The sequence below is a fragment of the Dendrobates tinctorius genome, unplaced genomic scaffold (genome assembly GCF_039654945.1).
Source record: "Dendrobates tinctorius isolate UK_male_01 unplaced genomic scaffold, ASM3965494v1 ptg000160l, whole genome shotgun sequence".
NCBI lineage: Eukaryota > Metazoa > Chordata > Amphibia > Anura > Dendrobatidae > Dendrobates > Dendrobates tinctorius.
The window spans coordinates 25,584,104-25,605,647 of NW_027361827.1; the positions used below are offsets into that span (position 1 = coordinate 25,584,104).

Here is a 21,544-nt window from a genome sequence, read left to right on the forward strand (position 1 = left end):
AAGTACTTTGAATTGGATCCTATAATGAATGGGCAGCCAATGTAATGATTGGCAAAGAGTACCGATTAGCCAGATGGATGACCTTGGCTGCTACATTTAATATGGACTGGAGAAGGGAAAGTCGAGTAACGGGGAGACCAATTAATAGAGCGTTGCAGTAGTCCAGGAGGGAGTGGATCAAGGTGACAGTAAGAGTTTTTGTTGTTTCCATGGTGAGAAAAGGGCAGATTCTAGAGATGTTGTTTAGGTGTAAGCGGCAAGAGATTGTATATGGGATGTGAATGAGAGATTGGTGTCAAACATAATACCCAGACAGCGTGCCTGCTGTCGGGGTGTTATTATGGTGCCACCCACGGAGAGGGAAATGTCAGGTTTAGTGAGATTAGTAGATGGCGGGAGCAGAGGAAGTTCAGTTTTGGAGAGGTTGAGTTTCAGAAGGAGGGAGGACATGATGTTGTAGACTGCGGACAGACAGTCACTGGCGTTCTGTAGTACAGTGGGGTAAGGTCAGGGGATGATGTGTATAGTTGTGTGTCATCAGCATAAAGATGGTACTGAAAGCCAAATCTGCTGATGGTCTGTCCAATTGGGGCCGTGTAGAGAGAGAAGAGAAGGGGGCCAAGGACTGAGCCCTGAGATACCCCAACAGTTAGAGGAAGAGGAGATGACATGGAGTCAGCGAACAAAACACTGAAGGAGCGGTCAGAAAGAAAAGAAGAGAACCTGGAGAGAGCATTGTCCTTAATGCTTAGTGACTGGAGCCTTGGGAGTAGGAGACTGTGGTCAACAGTATTGAAAGCTGTAGAAAGGTCGAGAAGAATGAGCAGAGAGTATTCTCCGTTACATTTTCTGTCAGAAATCAAATTACTTATGTGGTTAGAGATTAAAAATATTTATTAAGGACATTATAATTATCAGTTAACCCCTTTAAAACTGTATAATACAGGAAATAAGTACATTTAGGATCAGTATTTTTATTTTCTGACACCCAAACTTTTAATTATATTTTGCTAAAACAGTTCTAATGGAACTGAGAAGGCTGGTGATAATGTTGAATAGAATGGTGGATTAGTCGCCTGCGGCGGTGAGTCTGAGATTCCATGCACTGCAGGCATAATGACATCACTAGTAATAAAGATGAATGTCCAGCTCCACGATATAGTGAAAATGCAAATCCTTTATTCACTTAATCCATACAAGTAAGGTTAAAAACCAGCATAAAATAACAAGGCTTGCGTTCTACGCGTTTCAAGTGACTAGGCACTCTTAATCATGATACGCAGCTCTGTTGCAAGTAAATTGTGCAAACAAAATAAATATAATTTGAGTAAAGCTCAATAAACGCAACGATAAAAAGCTGCAGCTTTTCCGCATGTTTCTATAATTTTCATTGTCTATGGGCTATTATAGCTGGGAAAAAAAAAAAAAAACGGAAAGAGAGGGGGAAATATTTCCATTTTTCTTTGTGCAAAGGGACATATACAGGTTGAAAAATGAATACAATTTTGAAGGAGGTAATAAATATAGTAACATAGTTATTAAGGTTGAAGGAAGACTTTAAGTCCATCTAGTTCAACCCATATCCTATCCTAACTTGCCCTAACATGTTGATCCAGAGGAAGGCAAAAAAAACCCATGTGGCAACAGTAAGCTTCACATTGGGGAAAAAAATTCCTTCCCGACTCCACATACGGCAATCAGACTAGCTCCCTGGATCAACGCAATATTAAGGAGACTAGTGTATATACCCTGTAATATTATACTTTTCAAGAAAGGCATCCATTCCCTTCTTAAATTTTAGTAGTGAATCACTCATTACAACATCATATGGCAGAGAGTTCCATAGTCTCACTGCTCTTACAGTAAAGAATCCGCGTCTGTGAGTATGCTTAAACCTTCTTTCCTCCAGACGTAGAGGATGCCCCCTTGTCCCCGTCACAGGTCTAAGAGTAAAAAGATCATTAGAAAGGTCTTTGTATTGTTCCCACATATATTTATACATTGTAATAAGATCACCCCTAAGCCTTCGATTCTCCAAACTAAATAACCCCAAGTGTAATAACCTGTCTTGGTATTGCAGACCCCCTAGTTCCCTAATAACCTTGGTCGCTCTTCTCTGCACCCGCTCCAGTTCAGCTATGTCTTTCTTATACACCGGAGACCAGAACTGTACACAGTATTCTAAGTGTGGTCGCACTAGTGACTTATATAGAGGTAAAATTATGTTCTCCTCATGAGCATCTATGCCTCTTTTAATGCATCCCATTATTTTATTTGCCTTTGCAGCAGCTGCTTGACTCTGGCCACTAAATGTGAGTTTGTCGTCCACCCATACACCCAGGTCTTTTTCAGTGACTGTTTTGCCCAGTGTTTTACAATTAAGCACATAATTATACAACTTGTTCGTTCTACCCAAGTGCATGACCTTACATTTATCCCCATTAAAGCTCATTTGCCATTTATCAGCCCAAGCTTCTAGTTTACATAAATCCTCCTGTAGTATAAAATTGTCCTCCTCTGTATTAATTACCCTGCAGAGTTTAGTGTCATCTGCAAATATTGAAATTCTACTCTCTATGCCCCCTACAAGGTCATTAATAAATATGTTAAAAAGAAAAAAATGGCAAAAAAATTGCAATCTTACCAGATATTTCTACTGTATCCATCTTTATACACGATAGCTGCATGCAAACAAAAAGAAATAAGTGCATGCAACTCTTCAAAATGTTTCTAGGAGGAGAGGTGCGAGGAAGCTAATTTAATAGAAAAGCATGATGTCTTTTCTCTTATTTAAACCCTGTGGTATACTAGTATTCAATTTGAACATCCACCACGCCTCCCCATTCCTGAGCACAGATTCTAAATCACCACCTCTAATTCGATTGTGAATTTTTTCAACTCCATATACCTTTAATGATATAACGAAATATTGCAGTAATGTCTTGAATGGCTGAAGTTTTTTGATTGCTGCGTTTTTTTTTCATCTTTCCCAAATAACTTCTTTCTTCTTTGTTCTGTGCAAATTTCTGCGTATGATGAATGAAGTACAGTATGTTTTCTTTCTCCAGGTAAATAGCTTTATGCAATGAATAATAATGAAATTTAAGAATCAAGAAATTTTCTTTTACTTGTCAAACTAATTATTTTACCGGTGTGTAGACCGGATAGAGTATATAAGATTTACTTGCAACAAAGCTGCTTATCATGATTAAGAGTGCCTAGTCACTTGAAACGCGTAGAATGCAAGCCTTGTTATTTTATGCTGGCTTTTAACCTCACTTGTATGGATTAAGTGAATAAAGGATTTGCATTTTCACTATATCGTGGAGCTGGACATTCATCTTTATTACTTTGGATCAGGCGCTTGGACACAGCGGTCCCGTGCTCCGATACTGGAATGCTATTTCTGGTGAGCAGGATTTATATGTTGGATAATGACATCACTACATTGCATCTGCCGTGCTGAAGCCTCAGTACTTATACTGCACAGACTGGAGCAGCGTTCTGTGGAAATGGGGAAAAGTGAATAGTGTTTTTTGTCAGTAATTGTGGAGACCATCATACTAAATAGTGTTTTTGTAGAGGCCAATCACACTGAATGGGGGCTGGTGGGGCCATCATACTGAATAATGGAGACCAGTCATAATAAATAGGTTGCAATTATAGAGAGTGAGTGGCTGAGAGGGCATAATACTGGGTGGGAGGCTGGTAGGGGCCATAATATTGAGTGTGTCAATAATAGTGAGTGGGGGACTGGTATGGGTATTAAACTGAGTGAGGGGTTGTAGGGGGCATTATGCTGAGTGGATTGCTGCTGATGACCATAATATTGAGTGGGAAGCTGGTGCGGGTAATATGCTGAGTGAGGCAATCATGTATGAAATTGTGGGGAGGGAATCACTGTGGGGACACGATTCTCAGTGACTGAGGGTGGGAGCATTTTTTCATCAACTGACATGTGCCCCTAACAGCCGCGGTTGGAAACGCGATTCACCCGCAGCTGTTAACATGTTAAATGCTGCTGTCACTGCAGCTTATACATCTAGCTGGTCAAGACATTCTTGCCAGTTTGGAAGACCTGATTTCCCTGTCCATCAGTACAACCTCTGAACCCATGGAGCTCGATTGCTTGAAGTTGGCTGAACAACATCAGGAACACAAGGGACTGTGCTACTGATGTGGTAGCATGGAATATCTGTTTTGCATGTGTCCCAAGAAGTTTGGAAACACCAAAGCTTAGAGTCTGTAGGAGAGGTTTCCCTGGGCGAAAGTGATTTCTGTACACCATTGGTTCTAACTGTATCAATACCTTGTGGAGGCTCACACGTTGTTGAAACAGCATCCCTACATTCTGGTGCAGCTGGAAATTTCATGCACTGAGAAGTGATAGAGTGGTGCCAAATTCCCATCCGACACCTCAAGAATCCTTTGTTGGTGTCATCAGTTGATAGGAAGGTCCTGTCCAAAGCTATCCATATGGTCGTCAAGGAGGTAGAGTTACATCCACTTCTTCTAGGCCTTCTGAGGCTACGTGTTCATGAACCCATCCTAGACTGGAAATCCAGAAAAATGCTCCGATGGGGACAATCTTACCATGAAAAATGTTTGATTCCTGTGCATCCAATCTGGCTGCTGATGATGAGATCCAACCTGCGAGGTTTGCTGGCCGCTTACTGGTCATACGCGTATATCTTTTACAAGAAAGAAAGGGAAGGCATTACCCCCAGGTCGATTGTATGATTGTCCCATTGATTTTCCCAGGATCCTCACCCCCTCGAGGTCGTATCTATCCGTTGTCACAATAGGAGACCCTATCCATGTCTGGATATGTAAAAAGGAGAATCTGGCTAGGGAATTCTTCCCGAAATCTGCTTCTCCTGCTGGAGCTGGCTTCTTTTTTGTAAAAAATAGATGGTACTCTTTGACCGTGTATTGATTATAGAGATCTCAACCAGATCACAATCAAAAACAATTATCCACTGCCTCTTATTCTGGAATTGTTTGATCATTTGAAAGGTGCCAGGATCCTCTCCAAGTTGGATCTGGGAGGAGCCTATAATGTAATCCGCATACGCCAAGGAGATGAATGGAAGACCGCTTTCAACACACAAGATGGTCACCACCAATACTGTGTTTGGCCATTTGGCTCAGCAACGCCCCAGCAGTCTTCCAAGATTTTGTGAATGATGTCTTCAGAGATCTCCTTTACTCCCATGTGGTGGTTGTACCTGGACGAAATTGTGGTTTTTCCACCTGACCTACCATCATATAGGAGAAATGTTTGTGTAGTCTTGTCTAGACTTGCAAAGAAATTCTCACGGTGATCTGCTATGAAGACACTGAGCATGAACTGCCGTGACCTCATCACTGGCATTTTTCCACGGTCCTGAGGTCACAGCAGTTCAGCCCGGCTGCGAGAACATCTTCAGTGAATAGTGGTGATGTCACTGATGCTGTGCTTCCTCACAGTCTGACCCGCGATGAAATCTGGAGCGTGGAAAAATGAGCTAGCATTTTCCCACGCTCCAGCGTTCAGAGTGGGTCAGGCTGTGAGGGAGCGCAGACTCAGTGATGTCAGCGCTAGTCACTGAGGCTGCGCTGGCAACATCTCCTCACTCATGAGTGTTTTTCAGCAGGGATGGTCGCATCTTAGCACCGTCCAGGTTGAAAAATGTATATCCCCAGATATGGATTATGACGTGGGACACAAAGACGGACAGGTATGATATATTGTTGCTTTTTTAATTTATATTTATTACAGGAGAACGAGGGTTTTGCATGGATTAGGAACATTTGTAAGCATGGTTTAATTAAGAATAAATTAATAGAAGAGTCTGTGTCTTTATTTCAAATAAAGTATTTTTTAATGGGTGTCTGTGTTTTCTTTACAATTTGACTATGGGGTTAGTAATAGGGGCATCTAATTGAAGCCTCTCCATTACTAACCTCGGGGCTTGATGTCACCTTTCCACCCCCTAACTATTACCCCATAAGCCACTGCTACAGGGCAGTGGGAAGAGAGAGGCTATGTGCCAGAATTGAGACAGACTTTTCTGGGGCGGCTGAGAGCTGATGTTTTTAGCCGGGGGGAGCAGGATCCATGGCCCCTTTCTAGGCTATTAACATCAGCCCTCCGCTCTCTGCATAGCCATTGCTGGCTATTAATTATAGGGGGACACCACGCCATTTTTTTCTGTAAAAGAATCTTTTATTCATTAAATACATGTCCAGAATTTTGCACACGCACTATGCTAATTGTATTTGTCACTGACAGCCGACAAATGAATTACCGGTTATTCTTCTATCTATCTCTCTATGAAATATAAAGACACATATATATGTGTGTCACTGATATCTATTCCTATATCTATATCCACCTATTCTACAGTTGTGGGCAAAAGTATTGACACCCCTGCAATTCTGTCAGATAATACTCAGTTTCTTCCTGAAAATGATTGCAAACACAAATTCTTTGGTATTATTATCTTCATTTAATTTCTCTTAAATGAAAAAACACAAAAGAGAATGAAGCAAAAAGCAAAACATTGATCATTTCACACAAAACTCCAAAAATGGGCCAGACAAAAGTATTCGCACCCTCAGCCTAATACTTGGTTGCACAACCTTTAGCCAAAATAACTGCGACCAACCGCTTCCGGTAACCATCAATGAGTTTCTTACAATGCTCTGCTGGAATTTTAGACCATTCTTCTTTGGCAAACTGCTCCAGGTGCCAATACTTTTCATTTAAGACAAATTAAATGAAGATAATAATACCAAAGAATTTGTGTCAATACTTTTGGCCACAACTGTATGTGTATATATCTATTCTATTCTAACCTGTCACTCTGTGATTATACTGTATGCGGCAGATCATTTGCTGGCTTTTAATCTATCTATCTATATATCTATCAATCTAATATTTATATATATATATATATATATATATATATGTTTTGAAGAATATTTTGTTTAAAAGGATGTGTCAATGACAGAGAACTGCTGTACGTAAAAGCTCATGTTAAAATCGCATTGCATACAGATTGCATTCTGATGTCATATGGATACTAGATGTGAGGAAATCGCATTCTTGCATTGGAAAACGGATTACATATGGATCATCATACGGAGAACACTACTACAATTCTCGGCCGAGAAAATCGGACCGATTTTTCATACGGCAAGTGTGATTCCGGCCTCAGTGTGTGGCTGACTTATGTTGTGCTTATCTTTTATGTCTTGCTTTAAACAAGTGGCATCAACTATAGCTGCAAGATTTTTAAAATGTTGTCTCCTATATTGCATTTGCTGGCTCATTATAATCAAAGGTCCTGATTCATCATTAGCTTTGCGCCTTTTTTAAAGTCTATTTTACATAAACCCTACTGTTGTTTTATTTGTTTTCTGCTTTGTGGGCAGAGTCTAGCAATTCCAGATATTTTAGCCTTATTATTACGCCGATGTCGGTATCCCCCGCTTTAATGTGGGCTCCGGCGGTGAGCCCACATCTTTTCCGGGACATGTCAGCTGTTGTGAACAGCTGACATATGCCCGCAATAGCCGCGGGTGGAATCTCTATCCACCTGCGACTATTAAGTAGTTAAATGCCGCTGTCAAACTCTGACAGCAGCATTTAAATGGCACTTCCGGCCATCGGGCCAGAAATACACGCACCAGTGACCCGAGTCACATGATCGCGGGTAACTGGTGTGTTTCGGCATGACAGCCTGAGGTCTGCAGGAGACCCAGTGATCGGCGCTCATAGCAAATCAGTAATTCTGCTACATAGAGGTGATCTGCTCATCACCTCTGTGTAGCAGAGCCTATCAAGTTGTGCCAGCTTCTAGTCTCCTATGGAGACTATTAAAACATGCCAAAATTTTAAAAAAAGTGTTTAAAAATTTAAAAAAATATAAAAGTTTAAATCACCCCCCTTTTTCACCCCATTCAAAATAAAATAATCAAACATACACATAATTGGTATCGCTGCGTTCAGATTCGCCTGATCTATCAGTAAAAAAAAGGGTTAACCCGATGGCTAAACGGCGTAGCGAGAAAAAAAATTCAAAACGCCAGAATTACAGGTTTTTGGTCGCTGCAACATTGCATTAAAATGAAATAGAGAGACAGATTCCAGCTCACCGTCAATGCATCTTGATCTTGGGAACACGGACCCGCTGAGTCAGGGCGTGAAATATCCAAAGAAAAAGCGTCCAGCTTGACCAATTTAGTGAAATGGCAGGTTTATTCACCAAACTTCATACATGGAGGATAAAATCTTCAATACAGTGGCAGAGAAGTGATAGTATCGACGCGTTTCTGAAGACTATACTCCCTTATTCATGATACCAAATACAAGCAAGTACCTCACTTTTAGGCTATGTGCACACGTAACGGAAATCTCGCGGAAATTACCGCGAGAATTCCGGAATTCCATTCCGCGGGAAAATCGCATTTTAAATTCCCACGATTTTCCCGCGGAAAAACTAGCATTTTGCAAGCATAATTAGCTTGCAGAATACTAGCGTTTTCCAAGCGATCTGTAGCATCGCTTGGAGAACTGATTGACAGGTTGCTCACACTCGTCAAACACAGTGTTTGACAAGTGTGACCAACTTTTTACTACTGAGGCCGCCTATGCGGCATCAATAGTAAAAGATAGAATGTAGAAAAAAAAAAATGGTGTTATTCTTACCTTCCGACGTCCCGCGCAACCGTTCCCAATAATCCTTTGCGAAAATGCCCGTGATGGCGTCTGTTCTCGCGGGATCGTGACGTCTCGCGGTAATTCGCGATGACATCGCGCGATTGACTGCGAGACTTCGCGATCCCGCGAGAACGGACGCCATCGCGGGCATTTTCGCAAAGGATTACTGGGAACGAGAGCGTGGAGAGAGGCGGGAAGGCTGCGCGGGACGCCGGAAGGCAAGAATAACAATATTTTTTATTTTAAATTCAATTTTTTACAGGGATATGGTACCCAAAGCCCGGAGGACAGTCTCCTCTCCTCCGGACCGTGGGTACCATCCGCAATTGTTCTGCTTACTTTCCGCATGTTGTGCACAGCCACATGCGGGAAGTAAGCGGAACAATACATTCCTATGGGTGCGGGATCGCCGCGATTCCGCAAAATTAATGAGCATGCTGCGTTTTTTACCGCAAAGCGATTCCGCAGCGGTAAAAACCGCAGCATTAGCACAGCATTGCAGAATCCCATAGGAATGCATAGGATGCTTATTTTTCGCGGTTAAAACCGCCGTGGAAACGCGAAAAAACGCCACGTGTGAACTCAGCCTCAAACTCTGGTCCGGTGAACACACCGGTAGAATAATCGATTACATTAAAGTGTAGGAACAACATAGAAACAAGTGTACAGACGTTTAACATTTACGTTTAACATTTACATTTAACATTTACGTTTAACATTTACGTTTAACCATTTTTTCACAATATGAAAAAACATGCAAAAATGCATGAAAAAGCAGTAGCATAGTAACAATAAAAAATCCTAAGAAAAAACATCATACAAGGTACAAGAAAAAAGGAAATACAAGCCCATATAGAATATAGCATTTCAAGAGAAGATATTTTTCTTCCTTTGTGAAATAACAAAGTATTTACATATTTGTAATTATTACTTTAGATACACCAATATCATTGATTTAATATTTAGCAAGAAGCGCATTGAATGCAAATATTTTATCAATGTAAGCCTCAACAACTAAATTATATGGGGCATAACAATGTGCTAAATCAAAGATTTTGATGTTGCAAATATGGGCTAAAACTGTGGCATTAGCAGAAAGAAATTTTTGTCTTATGTATACAAAAAAAAAATCGCAAGCGGTACTTATTCTATTGTATGGAGAAAAAGATTTTTTATTTATTTTTAATACATAGAATTTGTATCAATTGAATGGAATTATTTTTAAAAACATTACATTTTTCCTACTTCCATATATTGGATCAATACGCCAAAAAATGCATGTGAAAGCGCATATGGAAGAAAATCGGAAGCGGTACTCAGCCTATTGTGTGTAAAAAAAATTATTTTTGTTTGTTTTTGATACAAAATATGTGTATCAATTAAAATAGAATTATTTATGAAAGCATTGAGTTTTTCTTACTTCCATATACAAATAAATGCGCAAAAAAATGCATATGGAGGCGCATGTAGAAAAAAATTGTTTTCTGCACAAATAAACAAGCAATCATTCAGTGAGGCATGATGTATAATTAGATATAAAATGACCCATGATATAGATATGAAACCCCTGTTCTCATCCAACTATATGAACAGAGAGAATTTTTTTATTAAAATGAAATAACGGGCGATCAAAAGATCGTATCTGCACCAAAATGGCATTACTAAAAACATCAGCTCGGCATGCAAAAGATACGCCCTAACCCGACCCAAGATCACGAAAAATGGAGATGCTACGGGTCTCGAAAAATGGTGCAATTTTTTTTTTTTTAGCAAAGAATTTTTTCACCACTTAAAAAAGAAATCCTAGACATGTTTAGTTTCTATGAACTCGTAATGACCTGGAGACTCATAATGGCAGGTCAGTTTTAGCATTTAGTGAACCTAGCAAAAAAGCCAAACAAAAAACATGTGTGAGATTGTACTTTTTTTGCAATTTCACCGCACTTGGAATTTTATTCCCATTTTCTAGTACACAACATGGTAAAACCAATGGTGTCGTTCAAAAGTAAAACTCATCCAGCAAAAAATAAGCACTCACATGGCCATATTGACGGAAAACTAAAAAAGTTATGGCTCTGGGAAGGAGGGGAAAGAAAAACAAAAACGCAAAACCGAAAAAAGCTTTGCGGGTTAAGGGGATAAAGTCTATTTTATATGTGCCCTACTTTTTTTTTTGTTTTCCGCTTAATGGGCAGAGTCTAGCAATTCCAGATATTTTAGCCTTATTCATCAATTATGACTTTTTTAGCACAACTTCCGTACCTCCCGATGTATTTTTGTGCATGCCAAATTTTTCTGTTCCAATTTGTGTGACTTTTGGCATCAAAAGTTTTAAAACAGTTCAAGACAGTAAGAAAGCCCAATTTTTACTTTGAGCCAAATTCATGAATCGTGTGTGCCATTTTGATAAATTTAGAGCCAAAAATGGCAAATGATGCCACATGACAAAAAAAGCAAAGTGACTTAAAAATGCAAATGATGAATTGGGGCCATAGAGTTTAGTCAGTTGACAAATTAGATAATACACAACTAAACCCTAGGCTATGTTCACACATTGTGTTTTTGTAGCATTACTTTTTGCTGTGATTTTTTTAAGCAAATTAAAAGCTGCTTCTTACACTACCGGACATCTCTTGCATACATTTGTTTTTTTTTCTCCTCGCTGAATTGGAAAATTGCTGCTTTTGCAGCATGTCAACTCTTTCAGCGTTATTGTAGTATTTTTGCAGCGCTTTTTCACCCATAGAAATCAATGAGCAGGTGCAAAAATGCAGCAAAACCGCTGCTATCAGATTTCGCAGCAGGTATAACAGGATGTGAAACCCTTTTTTTTTTTTCCCCACATATATTATGGGTTGCACGGTGGCTCAGTGGTTAGCATTGCAGTGCTGGGGTCCTGGGTTCAAATCCCACCAAGGACAACATCTGCAAGGAGTTTGTATGTTCTCCCCGTGTTTTTGTGGGTTTCCTCCCACATTCCAAAGACATACTGATAGGGAATTTAGATTGTGAGCCCCATCGGGGACAGTGATGATGTCTGTAAAGCGCTGTGGAATTAATAGCACTATATAAATGAATAAAATAAATAAGTATAAACCATATTATCTTGGTGTTGTCCCATGACCGTTGGAATTAGTATTTTTTTATTGTAGTGTAATTTGCACTTCATTTTTTTAAAAGAAATCCTTTTGTTTCTTAAATTAGTGATATATGTTAAAGTAAACAATGCTGACCAATTCAACTGCTTTTACATTTGCAATTGTGTATTTTTTCATGCATCACGAATATAATGTCAGTTCACAGCTGCGCTTCATACATGAATCCAGAATAGTCGCTATTTTTTCAGACGTAAAAATCTTTTCTAAGGCAATCCTTTGGTTTTTCCAAACATATTTTAAATTAATGATATGTGTTGAAAGTAAACAATGTCCTATCTAATAATCATAAAAAAAACTCTAAATAATTTGATCAAATTACCCTTTTTTGCCAAAATGTTTTATGTTTTCTATGCTTTTAAACTGGAAGCAAAGCTGAGCTTTGGGATCCTGAAAAACCGTAGCAAAAAACGCAACAAAAAAAGTATCAAGAAAAGCAGAAAAACCCTCGGCTTGACTGTAGCTTTTTTTGCTGCCAAGAGAAAAAAAGCAGCAAAAAAGCAAAGTGTGAACCTTTTTTTTGAGGGGGCAAACAAAAAGCCTTCTTTTATATATGAGGAGGCACATTCTGTACATGATACATGCCTTGGGGCTGAGCAGCTTCAAGTTACCCTTTTTTCTGCACACTTACAGTCCAGTTTTGTCATACAGGCTGGTGTCTACTAATCCTTTTTAAGGAATCATTTGCCCACTATATTCAAATATGCGTTAGTCCAGCTAATACTGGTCAAAGATTACCAGATAGTTTAGGAACTTTTTATACCATCTATAAAAAAAAGTAAAAAAATATAATATATACAAACGGCTTACCTGCTGTTCATGATGATGATATACCAAAGCAAACGTTGGTAGCAGTAAGTAGGCCGCAGGTAAATGTTTTCATCTACAGATCTTGCACAAAGTGATCTTCATTCCAAAAAATTACCCAAATTACACATGCTGAGGTAACTGTCTTTTTAAAATCCAGTGACACAATGGAGCAAGGTATCTGTGTCTCTAAAAGATAATAACACTGAGGACGGCCTTTTTCTTTGGTTCCCTTTGTGACATCGTAATAATTAAGTAAACATACTGTCAAATATTTACTAGGCCTTATCAGGAGAGTCTCTTCCTCATACTTTGTCTGTGTGTAATGCTTTAGTCATTGCATGACTTTCTTCTCAATAGCACATATTTCCCTATAATTAGATTAGAAAAAAAATGGGTTCTCCCATCTTGTACATTTATTGCATATCCACAGGATATTCCGTAACTGTATAGCAGATGTCAATCTCACTAATGGGAGCTGCATCTGCCTTAAGAACAGGTCAATTGTCAGTAAAGACGTGAGCCAAATACCTATTCATTAGTATAAGAGATCCGACTATCTCCTGTAGGTATTCCATAAGTGATCAAGTGGGAAATACCATGGGCATACCGTCCAGAATGGGAAACCACACGGCTGCTGCTGTGGCCCCCATTGTCAGCTATCGTTATAATTTCAATTTGAATAGAATGTTATAACAAGGAGCCATAAGCTCCCTGCTGCACCATTCAGACTGAGCATCCGAGTCTTAGTGCAGTAGGCTCGATTATGTCACTAGATCACATCTGTTTTGCAGAGTCTCAGTACACATGCTGCACAAATGAGGAAACAAGATTAGGTGATACACACGATGCACCAATGGGGGAACAAGGCTAGGTGAGTAGTTTCATTTTTGTAATGTCAGTACATGTGGGATGCTGTGGGGACTCCGATACTGTGTATGGGGGATAAGATGTTTTGTGAGGGCCATCTTACTGTGTGGGGGCCATAATACTTGGCATGGGGGACTGTAAGGACCATCATACTGTGTGTGATGGTCTATCATACTGAGTGGGGGCCATGATACATTGGTGGGTGAGTTGTGGGGGTCATAATACTGTGTGTCGAGTTTCTAGAAGAATAAATAAAAAAATGAAAAAAACGGTGTGGGGTCCCCCGTAATTTTCATAAGCAGCACAGGGAAAGCCGTCGGCTGAGCTGCGGTGAGAAAATTCACCGGAGTTCATAGCTGAACCTCGATGAACCCACAGCACCGATTGCTATGAGAGAACATTCTCACGCAGCAAATGGTGCCATTAATAAGTTCACTGGGGTTTAGTTATGAACTCTGGTGAACCTTCTCACATCAGTTCAGCACTAGACACTGCAGGAGAGATTACGCTCCTGTCAGTGTAAGCCGGATGACAAGGAGAGCGGTTACTGATGTTGCCGTTCTCCAAATAATCTGGATCATTGTGGGACATTATGGATTATGTTCACGTTGGACAGGGAGGGATATGGTTGTTTATCATTTTTCTTTCTTTAACAAGGGACAAGGGCTTCAATGGAATGGGCGTAAGGTGAGTATCATTGATGTCTATTATTTTCTGTTTTCTACAGGGGATAAGGGCTTCAATGGACTAGGCGTAACATGAGTATAAATTTGTTTATTTATTTTATTTCAATTAAAGGACTTTAATCAGGCTGTGTGTTTATTTCAAAACTTACTATGGCATTAGTAATGGGGGTGTCTTATAGACTCACCTTCATTACTAACCTGTGGGCTTGATGTCAGAGGCCATAAAACAGCTGAATTCAACCCCACAACCATTACCCCACTTGCTACTGCACCAGGGAAAGTGGGAAGAGCAGGGCAAAGTGCCAGAATTGGTGCATCTAATTTATACGCCTTTTCTGTGGCAGCTGCAGGCTGCTATTTTTTAGGCTGGGAATACCAGCAGGAGTAGGCTGATGGGAGAATCACTCTCTCATCAGCTTGATGCCTCTGTGACTGGCGGTAAACTTTTTTCACCACACACACATTAACAATTGCCATCACGAAATCACACTAGCCAGCAGCTTTTGTTTTGGACAAAAGATTTTTTAAGCCACCACCATGACAAGGTAGACTCTTTTGGTGGAGCTCTGCTACTCTACCCTATTAATCATTTGTTAAAATATCCAATACAATTTAGGTATATTATTATTTATTTTTCAACTTTTAAAATGACCAATGATCACTTACAAGGGACAAATGTCATGATCCAGGCCAGGTTTTTGTCTTGTCTCTCCATTCCCGGTCTGGTCCTGTCAGGGGTTAATTTCCCCTGCCTCGTTCTTGTGTCCAGTCTGCTATATCTCTGGGCTGCAACTGGTGTGCATTGCCAGTTATATTGCTTACCTTCGGCATGTTTAGCTGGTTCTGGTGAGTTCCTGATCTGTCCTGCTATGCTAATCTAACCCTACCGTGTCTGTTGACTTTCCTCCTACCCGACCCTGCTCCTTATTTCCCTGTGTGTTTGGATTCCCTGGTATTTGACTTTAGCTCATCCCTGACCTGATCCTGTCTCTCCCATCTGTTAGCTCAGCTATTGACTGACACTAACCTTTTGCTCGCTTCTGACTCTGTGTTTTGGATTTCCCCTTTGTACTGTGTTATTCTCTGGTATTGACTCGGCTCTCTGACTATTCCGCTGCCACCTAGTGGTTGCTTCACTGTATTTCTGCTGGCCTGCTTCGTTGCAGGATATTCAGCTCATTCTCCACTCTGCTGCCATCTAGTGGAGTTTGTGTTACTCTGCAGTAACCCTCATTTTTACAGTGAGACTACAAATACCACCGCACCATGACCAGACACCATATTACCACCATATAGAAACCTATAATACCCAAACCACAGCAAAAAAAGGCAGAGATGCTTACCTGCCCAGGCCTCCAAACTAATGCATCAGGATGCAGTTGACCCATATAGTTAAGGTAGCAGCAACACAGGTGCAAGAATACTGATGAGACAACCACTCACAACCTAACAATCCATGGAGGGGGCAGTTGCTTGGTATATTAATGCAAAATGAAGACTTGTATGTGGCGCTGTTCACACTATGGCAATGCACAGCATCCAGGTTACCAGCCTATTAGTTACGCCCTTCTATTATATCAGGCGCGCTGCCCAGTTCTATCAAAATGCATCCAATGTGAATAGACACCACAGTTTACAAGACCAAATGGGCCCAACTGCACCCTGAAACATAAAAGGCAAAAAAACACATAAAAAATGTGCGGTATTAGTTGGCCAAAATACGTAAGCTCGTAACCCTCGTCACGGGTCCCCACGCTTACGAGTCCTAACACTAAACAGCAATAGCACAAAAAGAGGACTTAAAAATCTTCCAAAAATTCAAAAACACAGCAAAAAAGGCAGTGATGCTTACCTGCCCAGGCCTCTAAACAAATGCACTATCAGGATGCAGTGGACCCATATAGTTAAAATGGCTGCAACAAAGGTGCAAGAATACCTATGAGACAATCACTCACAACCTACCAATCCATGGAGGGGGCGGTTGCTTGGTATATTAATGCACAATAAAGACTTGAATACTAATATCTCACATTTTTTATGTGTTTTTTGCACTTTATTATTCAGGGTGCAGTTGGGCCCATTTGGAGCGAAACAGGCAGAAGAAATTGTCATCATGGCGAGGTTAGGCCAGGAAGGAACTGGGGAGCAGTCTAGGACAGTTTGGTCTGGGCGTGTACTGCACAGAAGCAACAGCCAAACAGGGAAAGATGAGGAAACAAGTGAATTCCATGATGTACCAACTGTGGATGTAACGTGTGAAGTATTCAGTAAAGAGAATGTTAAAGTTATCTTGGACTGTGTCTCTATTGCTGGGGGTCACCTGGAAGAGGGACCGTCATTGCCTGGGAAAAGCCGGGGGGAAGCTGAATTTGGAGATGCAGGTACGCTAAAGAGAAGAATACTGTTTTCTGTAGGGGAAGGACTCGACATAGATGTTGCAGTAATGCAGGTCACGACTACAGTCCTGTCCTCCCCTTACATTTGGCGTAGTTGGCAGGATGCAACTACCTCGCCATGTGGCGAACCAGCTAAAAGAAATGATAATGAAGATGTGTGTGCATATGCTGTGCCTCTGAAAGATGACCGGGAGAAAGAACAAGTAGTTGCTGTATCTGAAGAAGAAATTGTGAATGAAACACTGGATTTGCCTACTACCGATTTTGTGACAACATCGGACTTGATTACTGAATTGGACTTGACTGACTGGGAAAGAAAATCTAAAATCTCTACTGTGACCAAGATGGCGGCAGTGAGATTCTTGGGAGATCATGGAGAAGAAGCAAACAACAACGAAAACCGCATCCTTCATGGGCGTTGCCGTCGTCTCCTGGTGCCAAAACCTGCCTGTCAGTATGAATAGGAGAAAACCTCGCCCCCTTCCACTGACCAACAATGGATGGGAGGAGCAGCTGGAGGCGGTTTCCCTGGTGACGGGCGGGACTCAGAAAGAAAACCCCGCAAGAAGTTGTACATTTCCATTTTGTGAACTTGAACCGACCATGATGCAGCACTCATGCACCCATAGCTGCCAAGGCGTGTGCTGCATCGAGTGGAGGTGGCTGCAAGAAAGAGCGAAATCCCAGCCTCCTGAGGCCAACAAGGAAACGGCTGAGGTCCCCATCTGTCCGCCTGTGGAGTTACCTCAGCCACGGAGTATCCAGCTGATGGAGTTACCACCTATCCAGAGGCGGTATTCTTCACATGCGGAACCAGCAGTGCAGCATCGGACCCGAGGATCGGGTGAACCGGAGCTCCTACTGTTTGCTCAGCGGGAACCGGAACTGGCGACTGCCCGGGAGGAACCACGGCTGGAAGTGAAGGGCGAACCGGCACTCCATTCGACCACCAAGCATGCGGGCATTCTCACGGAAGGAGCCAACGTTCCGGGGAGTGCTACGTCCACCTCAGCCCCTTCGGAGCGGGTGAGTGTGCCCTCATCCCTGACCCCGGAGGGAAGACACTCCTTGCAAAATCCCATCCCGGAGGCCGTCGTTCGCCCTCTTGTTCCCATGGGGGAGCTAGTCTTCTCGCCCCCAGCTGTCGGAGGTCTGACCTATCTCTCAGCTACAGCTCTGGGGGCCACACACTCCAACCCAGCAGCAGAGGGTCCCTTCCCCACTCCCAGGCAGGCCGCCTCGGTAGAAGGAGTGATCTATGATAAAAAGCAGTGGGAGAGGGAGGTCTGGAAGGCGCTGCGGTGGCCTGGCAGGGGCGTTCTGGTGGGGCGGCACACCAGCGGATGGTTGGTATATACCAACACCGACTAAGGTCACGGCTTTATTCGGGAAGAAGGGACGGATGCCAAAATGTATGTCAATGTGGCGCCAGTCAAGTTTGGGCAGTTGCTACAAAAAGGAGACCAGGTCTCCTTTAAGGAGGACTGTCATCGAGGTTACTATGCGGTTACTGTTACCCTCTACGACGAGGACAACATGGTACTCTTCCAGGAGTGGGTGCAGGCCCAAACATCAGCTGGCACCCGGGAGCCTGGTGGCGCTACAATGGAGCAGTCTGCATCCTCTGCGGCTGCAGAGATGACATATGGAAAGAACGAAGTGACACGGTGCGTGCTGTTGAACTTGGAAAAAAAATGTGTTATGCTTGTTATATCCCTATTGGAGCTGCTGGGACTGTTCCGCATCCCTGTGGGCACTGTAGCCCTTCAAGAAGAAAGCCCCGCTCACGGTAAGCGGGTGAAGTTCAGCCTTTGACAATGCTGAAGGCGAAGCAATGTCCGTGTTGTTTGTGTTTTTGTGTGTGATTTCGGCCTAGAGGACTGCGAGCTAGGCACATTATATGGAGCCTATGGACTCTTTTTGTCTGTTGCGCCCATTCTGCTGGAAAAAAGGAGAGTCTGTCTTCCTAACCGGAGACTACTGGAAAGACTGTACTCCTCTCAAATGAAGGGGGAGCACTTCTTCTAGGACTGCTTTCTCACTTGTGGGAAGTGTAAATACGAATTGTCCACTGCTATTGATGAAGGTCTCTAACTCCTGGAGGACTGGGAACCATACCGGATACAGCTTAAATTAAGCCAAGTGACTTGTGTTTTCTATGGTTGAAAATTTTAAACTTTGAATCATGCCTTGGTCGAGGATGACCAAGTTCAAGGAAAGGAGAAGTGTAAGGTGGTGAGATGGAATTGCCTCCTTGCGTCCCTTCTTTTGATTGTCTTCCATCTGTTGCTGTTTACATATGTTAAGGTTGATAATGTCTATGATAAATATTTGCAGTACTGCTACATAGTAAGATGTATTATCGCCCACATTTATGGTACTGCCACATGTATACATGTGTTACCATTCTTTAGAGAACTGCATTATATTGTGTTGTGTTCCTTTGGTGTACTACTGTATATATTATATGTGATGTGTACTAATGTTCATGTACTGTTTAGGGAAAGTAAGGTGCATCCTTTTGGGACATTAGAGGAGGGCACCTTAGTATATAGTTCTTATAGCTAAGGGTAGGTGTAATTCCTTTATGGGCCACTAGATCGGGGCATACTAGTGTGCACTGTAGGTATAGTGTATAGGTTGGTTATAGAGGGTTAAGTGTTGGAGGGGCTACCGGATGGTAAGACAGGAGTTTCTAGGAAGTTAGGTCAGACAAGGCAAGGGTGCCCGTTATGTCCACATGGGCTATAGGCCCGGACAGCTTGGCAGCCACGTAATGTTAAAGCGCTGCAGTCCACATTATCCAAGGCCACTGTGCATCATTGTAGTGGACCAGAACAGGGAAGGAAAGCTGTGGCGACTCTTCACCTGGGCGGATGCCTTTAGGGCAGGAGTCAGTTGGACTGAGGAGATGAAGGAAGTTGGAACTTCGATGAGATCAGTACAGACGGGACAGATGCTTTACCAGAGGCAGTGGCTGATGATTTCGAGTCTGGGGCGAAACAGGCAGAAGGAGTTGTCATCATGGCAAGGTTAAGCCAGGAAGGAACTGGGGAGCAGTCTAGGACGGTTCGGTCTGGGCATGTACTGCACAGAAGGGACAGGGAAAGATGAGGAAACAAGTGAATTCCATGATGCACAAACTATGGATGTAACGTGTGAAGTATTCAGTAAAAGAGAATGTTAAAGTTATCTTGGACTGTGTCTCTATTGTTGGGGGTCGCCTGAAAGAGGGACCATCGTTGCCTCGGAAGAGTCCGGGGGAAGCTGAATTTGGAGATGCAGGTTCGCTAAAGAGAAGAATACTGTTTTCTGTAGGGGAAGGACTGGACATAGATGTTGCAGTAATGCAGGTCACGACTACAGTCCTGTGCTCCCCTTACATTACGACCACATAGTGACCAAATAATAGTGCATACAAGGAACAAATGCTGTCACACCATGGCCGGACAACATATTACCACCACATAGCCACATAGTGACTGAATACTACAATACTGATCATTAATAAAAAAAACCCACAATACTAATATCACGATAAGTGCCATTATAAACAAGAGATCTGTACTTAGTAAGCAGTGTATGTGTACAGGTAATACAGTGATTACCGGTGACAATATACACAGGAGCTCTGTATATAGTGTCAGAGTAAAGGTAATACAGTGATCACTGGTAACATTGTATACAGGACCATTGTATATAGTATACAGTGTATAGTGTCAGTGTACAGGTAACACACTGACTCACCAGTGACATCTCTAGGTGAAGTACTTCATCTTTGCTTTTCATATTCATCCATCCAGGGCTTGTCTCTGCAGGAAATAACACAGTTATCTAGAGCACCGCTTGCAGAACATACAGTATTACTTAATTTTTTCCAAACTTCTAAACTACACCAGATGAAGAAAAAAAGGCGAAATATTATAGCCCTGCACAGAAAGAGGACCGCCTCCCCTATTTAAAACAGTATCATCAAAAAATAAAATAAATACATCACTGCAGTAATAATATCCCTTACTTAGCCATTATGGTAATAATATCCCCCATCCTGGCCCCCGTGTGTCTTATTCCTGGCTCCAGCCATATGTTCTCCCATCCTGGTCTGGTTCCATGTGTTCTCCCATCCTGCCCTCATTAGTATCTATTCTGCCCCCATATGATGTTGCATCATCCGCCATCTGTTCCGTGATCCTACCCCATCTGTCCCGTGATCCAGCCCCATCTGTCCCGTGATCCTGCCCTATCTGTCTCCACTGTATCCATGCTGCCCATAATCCTGCACCATGTGTCTCCATCCTGCCCCATGTCTCATCCTGCCCTATCTGTCTCCATCCTGCCCGATCATCCTGCTCCATCTGTCTCCATCCTGCCCCCTGTGTCTCCCATCCTGCCCCTGTGTTTCCCATTCTGTCCCCATGTCTCCCATTCTGCCCCCGTGTCTCTCATCATGCCACCGTGTAACGTCATACGCCGGCAACGTGTGCGTTGACGTCAGCTGCCAACCTCCGATTGGCTGGCGGCTTTTAACTATTACCATGCAGGCCCGCACGGCAATGGAGTTTAACTGAACCTGCATCCCAAATGCAGGTTCAGTTACTGCACTGGCAGAATCCTGCCGCTAAGACCCGCTGAGCAGAGGAGAGGGGGCCCCATACACCATACGGGGCAGTAATGATGGTGACCCTGGACTAACATTGACCAAACCTCGACTATTATTGACAAGTTTTGATGCCATTTTAATGTGTATGGGGGGGCAGACAGATTAATTTCAGGGAAGAAAAGGATCCAGAATCTCCTATTTAGGACTACAGATCCTTTAGTGCTCTAATATAAGCAATCAGTGATATCTGTCAGTGGCTCTCTCATAGAGAAAACAGAAGAGTAGCAGAGCAAGTGCTTCTGTGTTTGGGATAGTTGGGTGAG

The 21,544-nt window shown here is 42.3% G+C and overlaps 1 protein-coding gene across 3 annotated transcripts in view; it reads right to left on the reverse strand.

The window, feature by feature from the left end:
- The window catches only part of LOC141052486 (stimulated by retinoic acid gene 6 protein-like), a 664,959-nt gene that overhangs the window by 225,953 nt on the left and 417,462 nt on the right, over positions 1 to 21,544 (reverse strand). Inside the window, exon 1 of one of the 3 annotated variants that reach the window (XM_073549743.1) lies at positions 12,673 to 12,885. The exons of the other annotated variants lie outside the window; for them this stretch is intronic. Coding sequence (XP_073405844.1) covers positions 12,673 to 12,683 — 11 coding nt within the window. The 5' untranslated portion in view covers positions 12,684 to 12,885. Of the gene's footprint in view, positions 1 to 12,672; positions 12,886 to 21,544 lie in introns of those variants that run through there. 3 annotated transcript variants of the gene reach the window in all.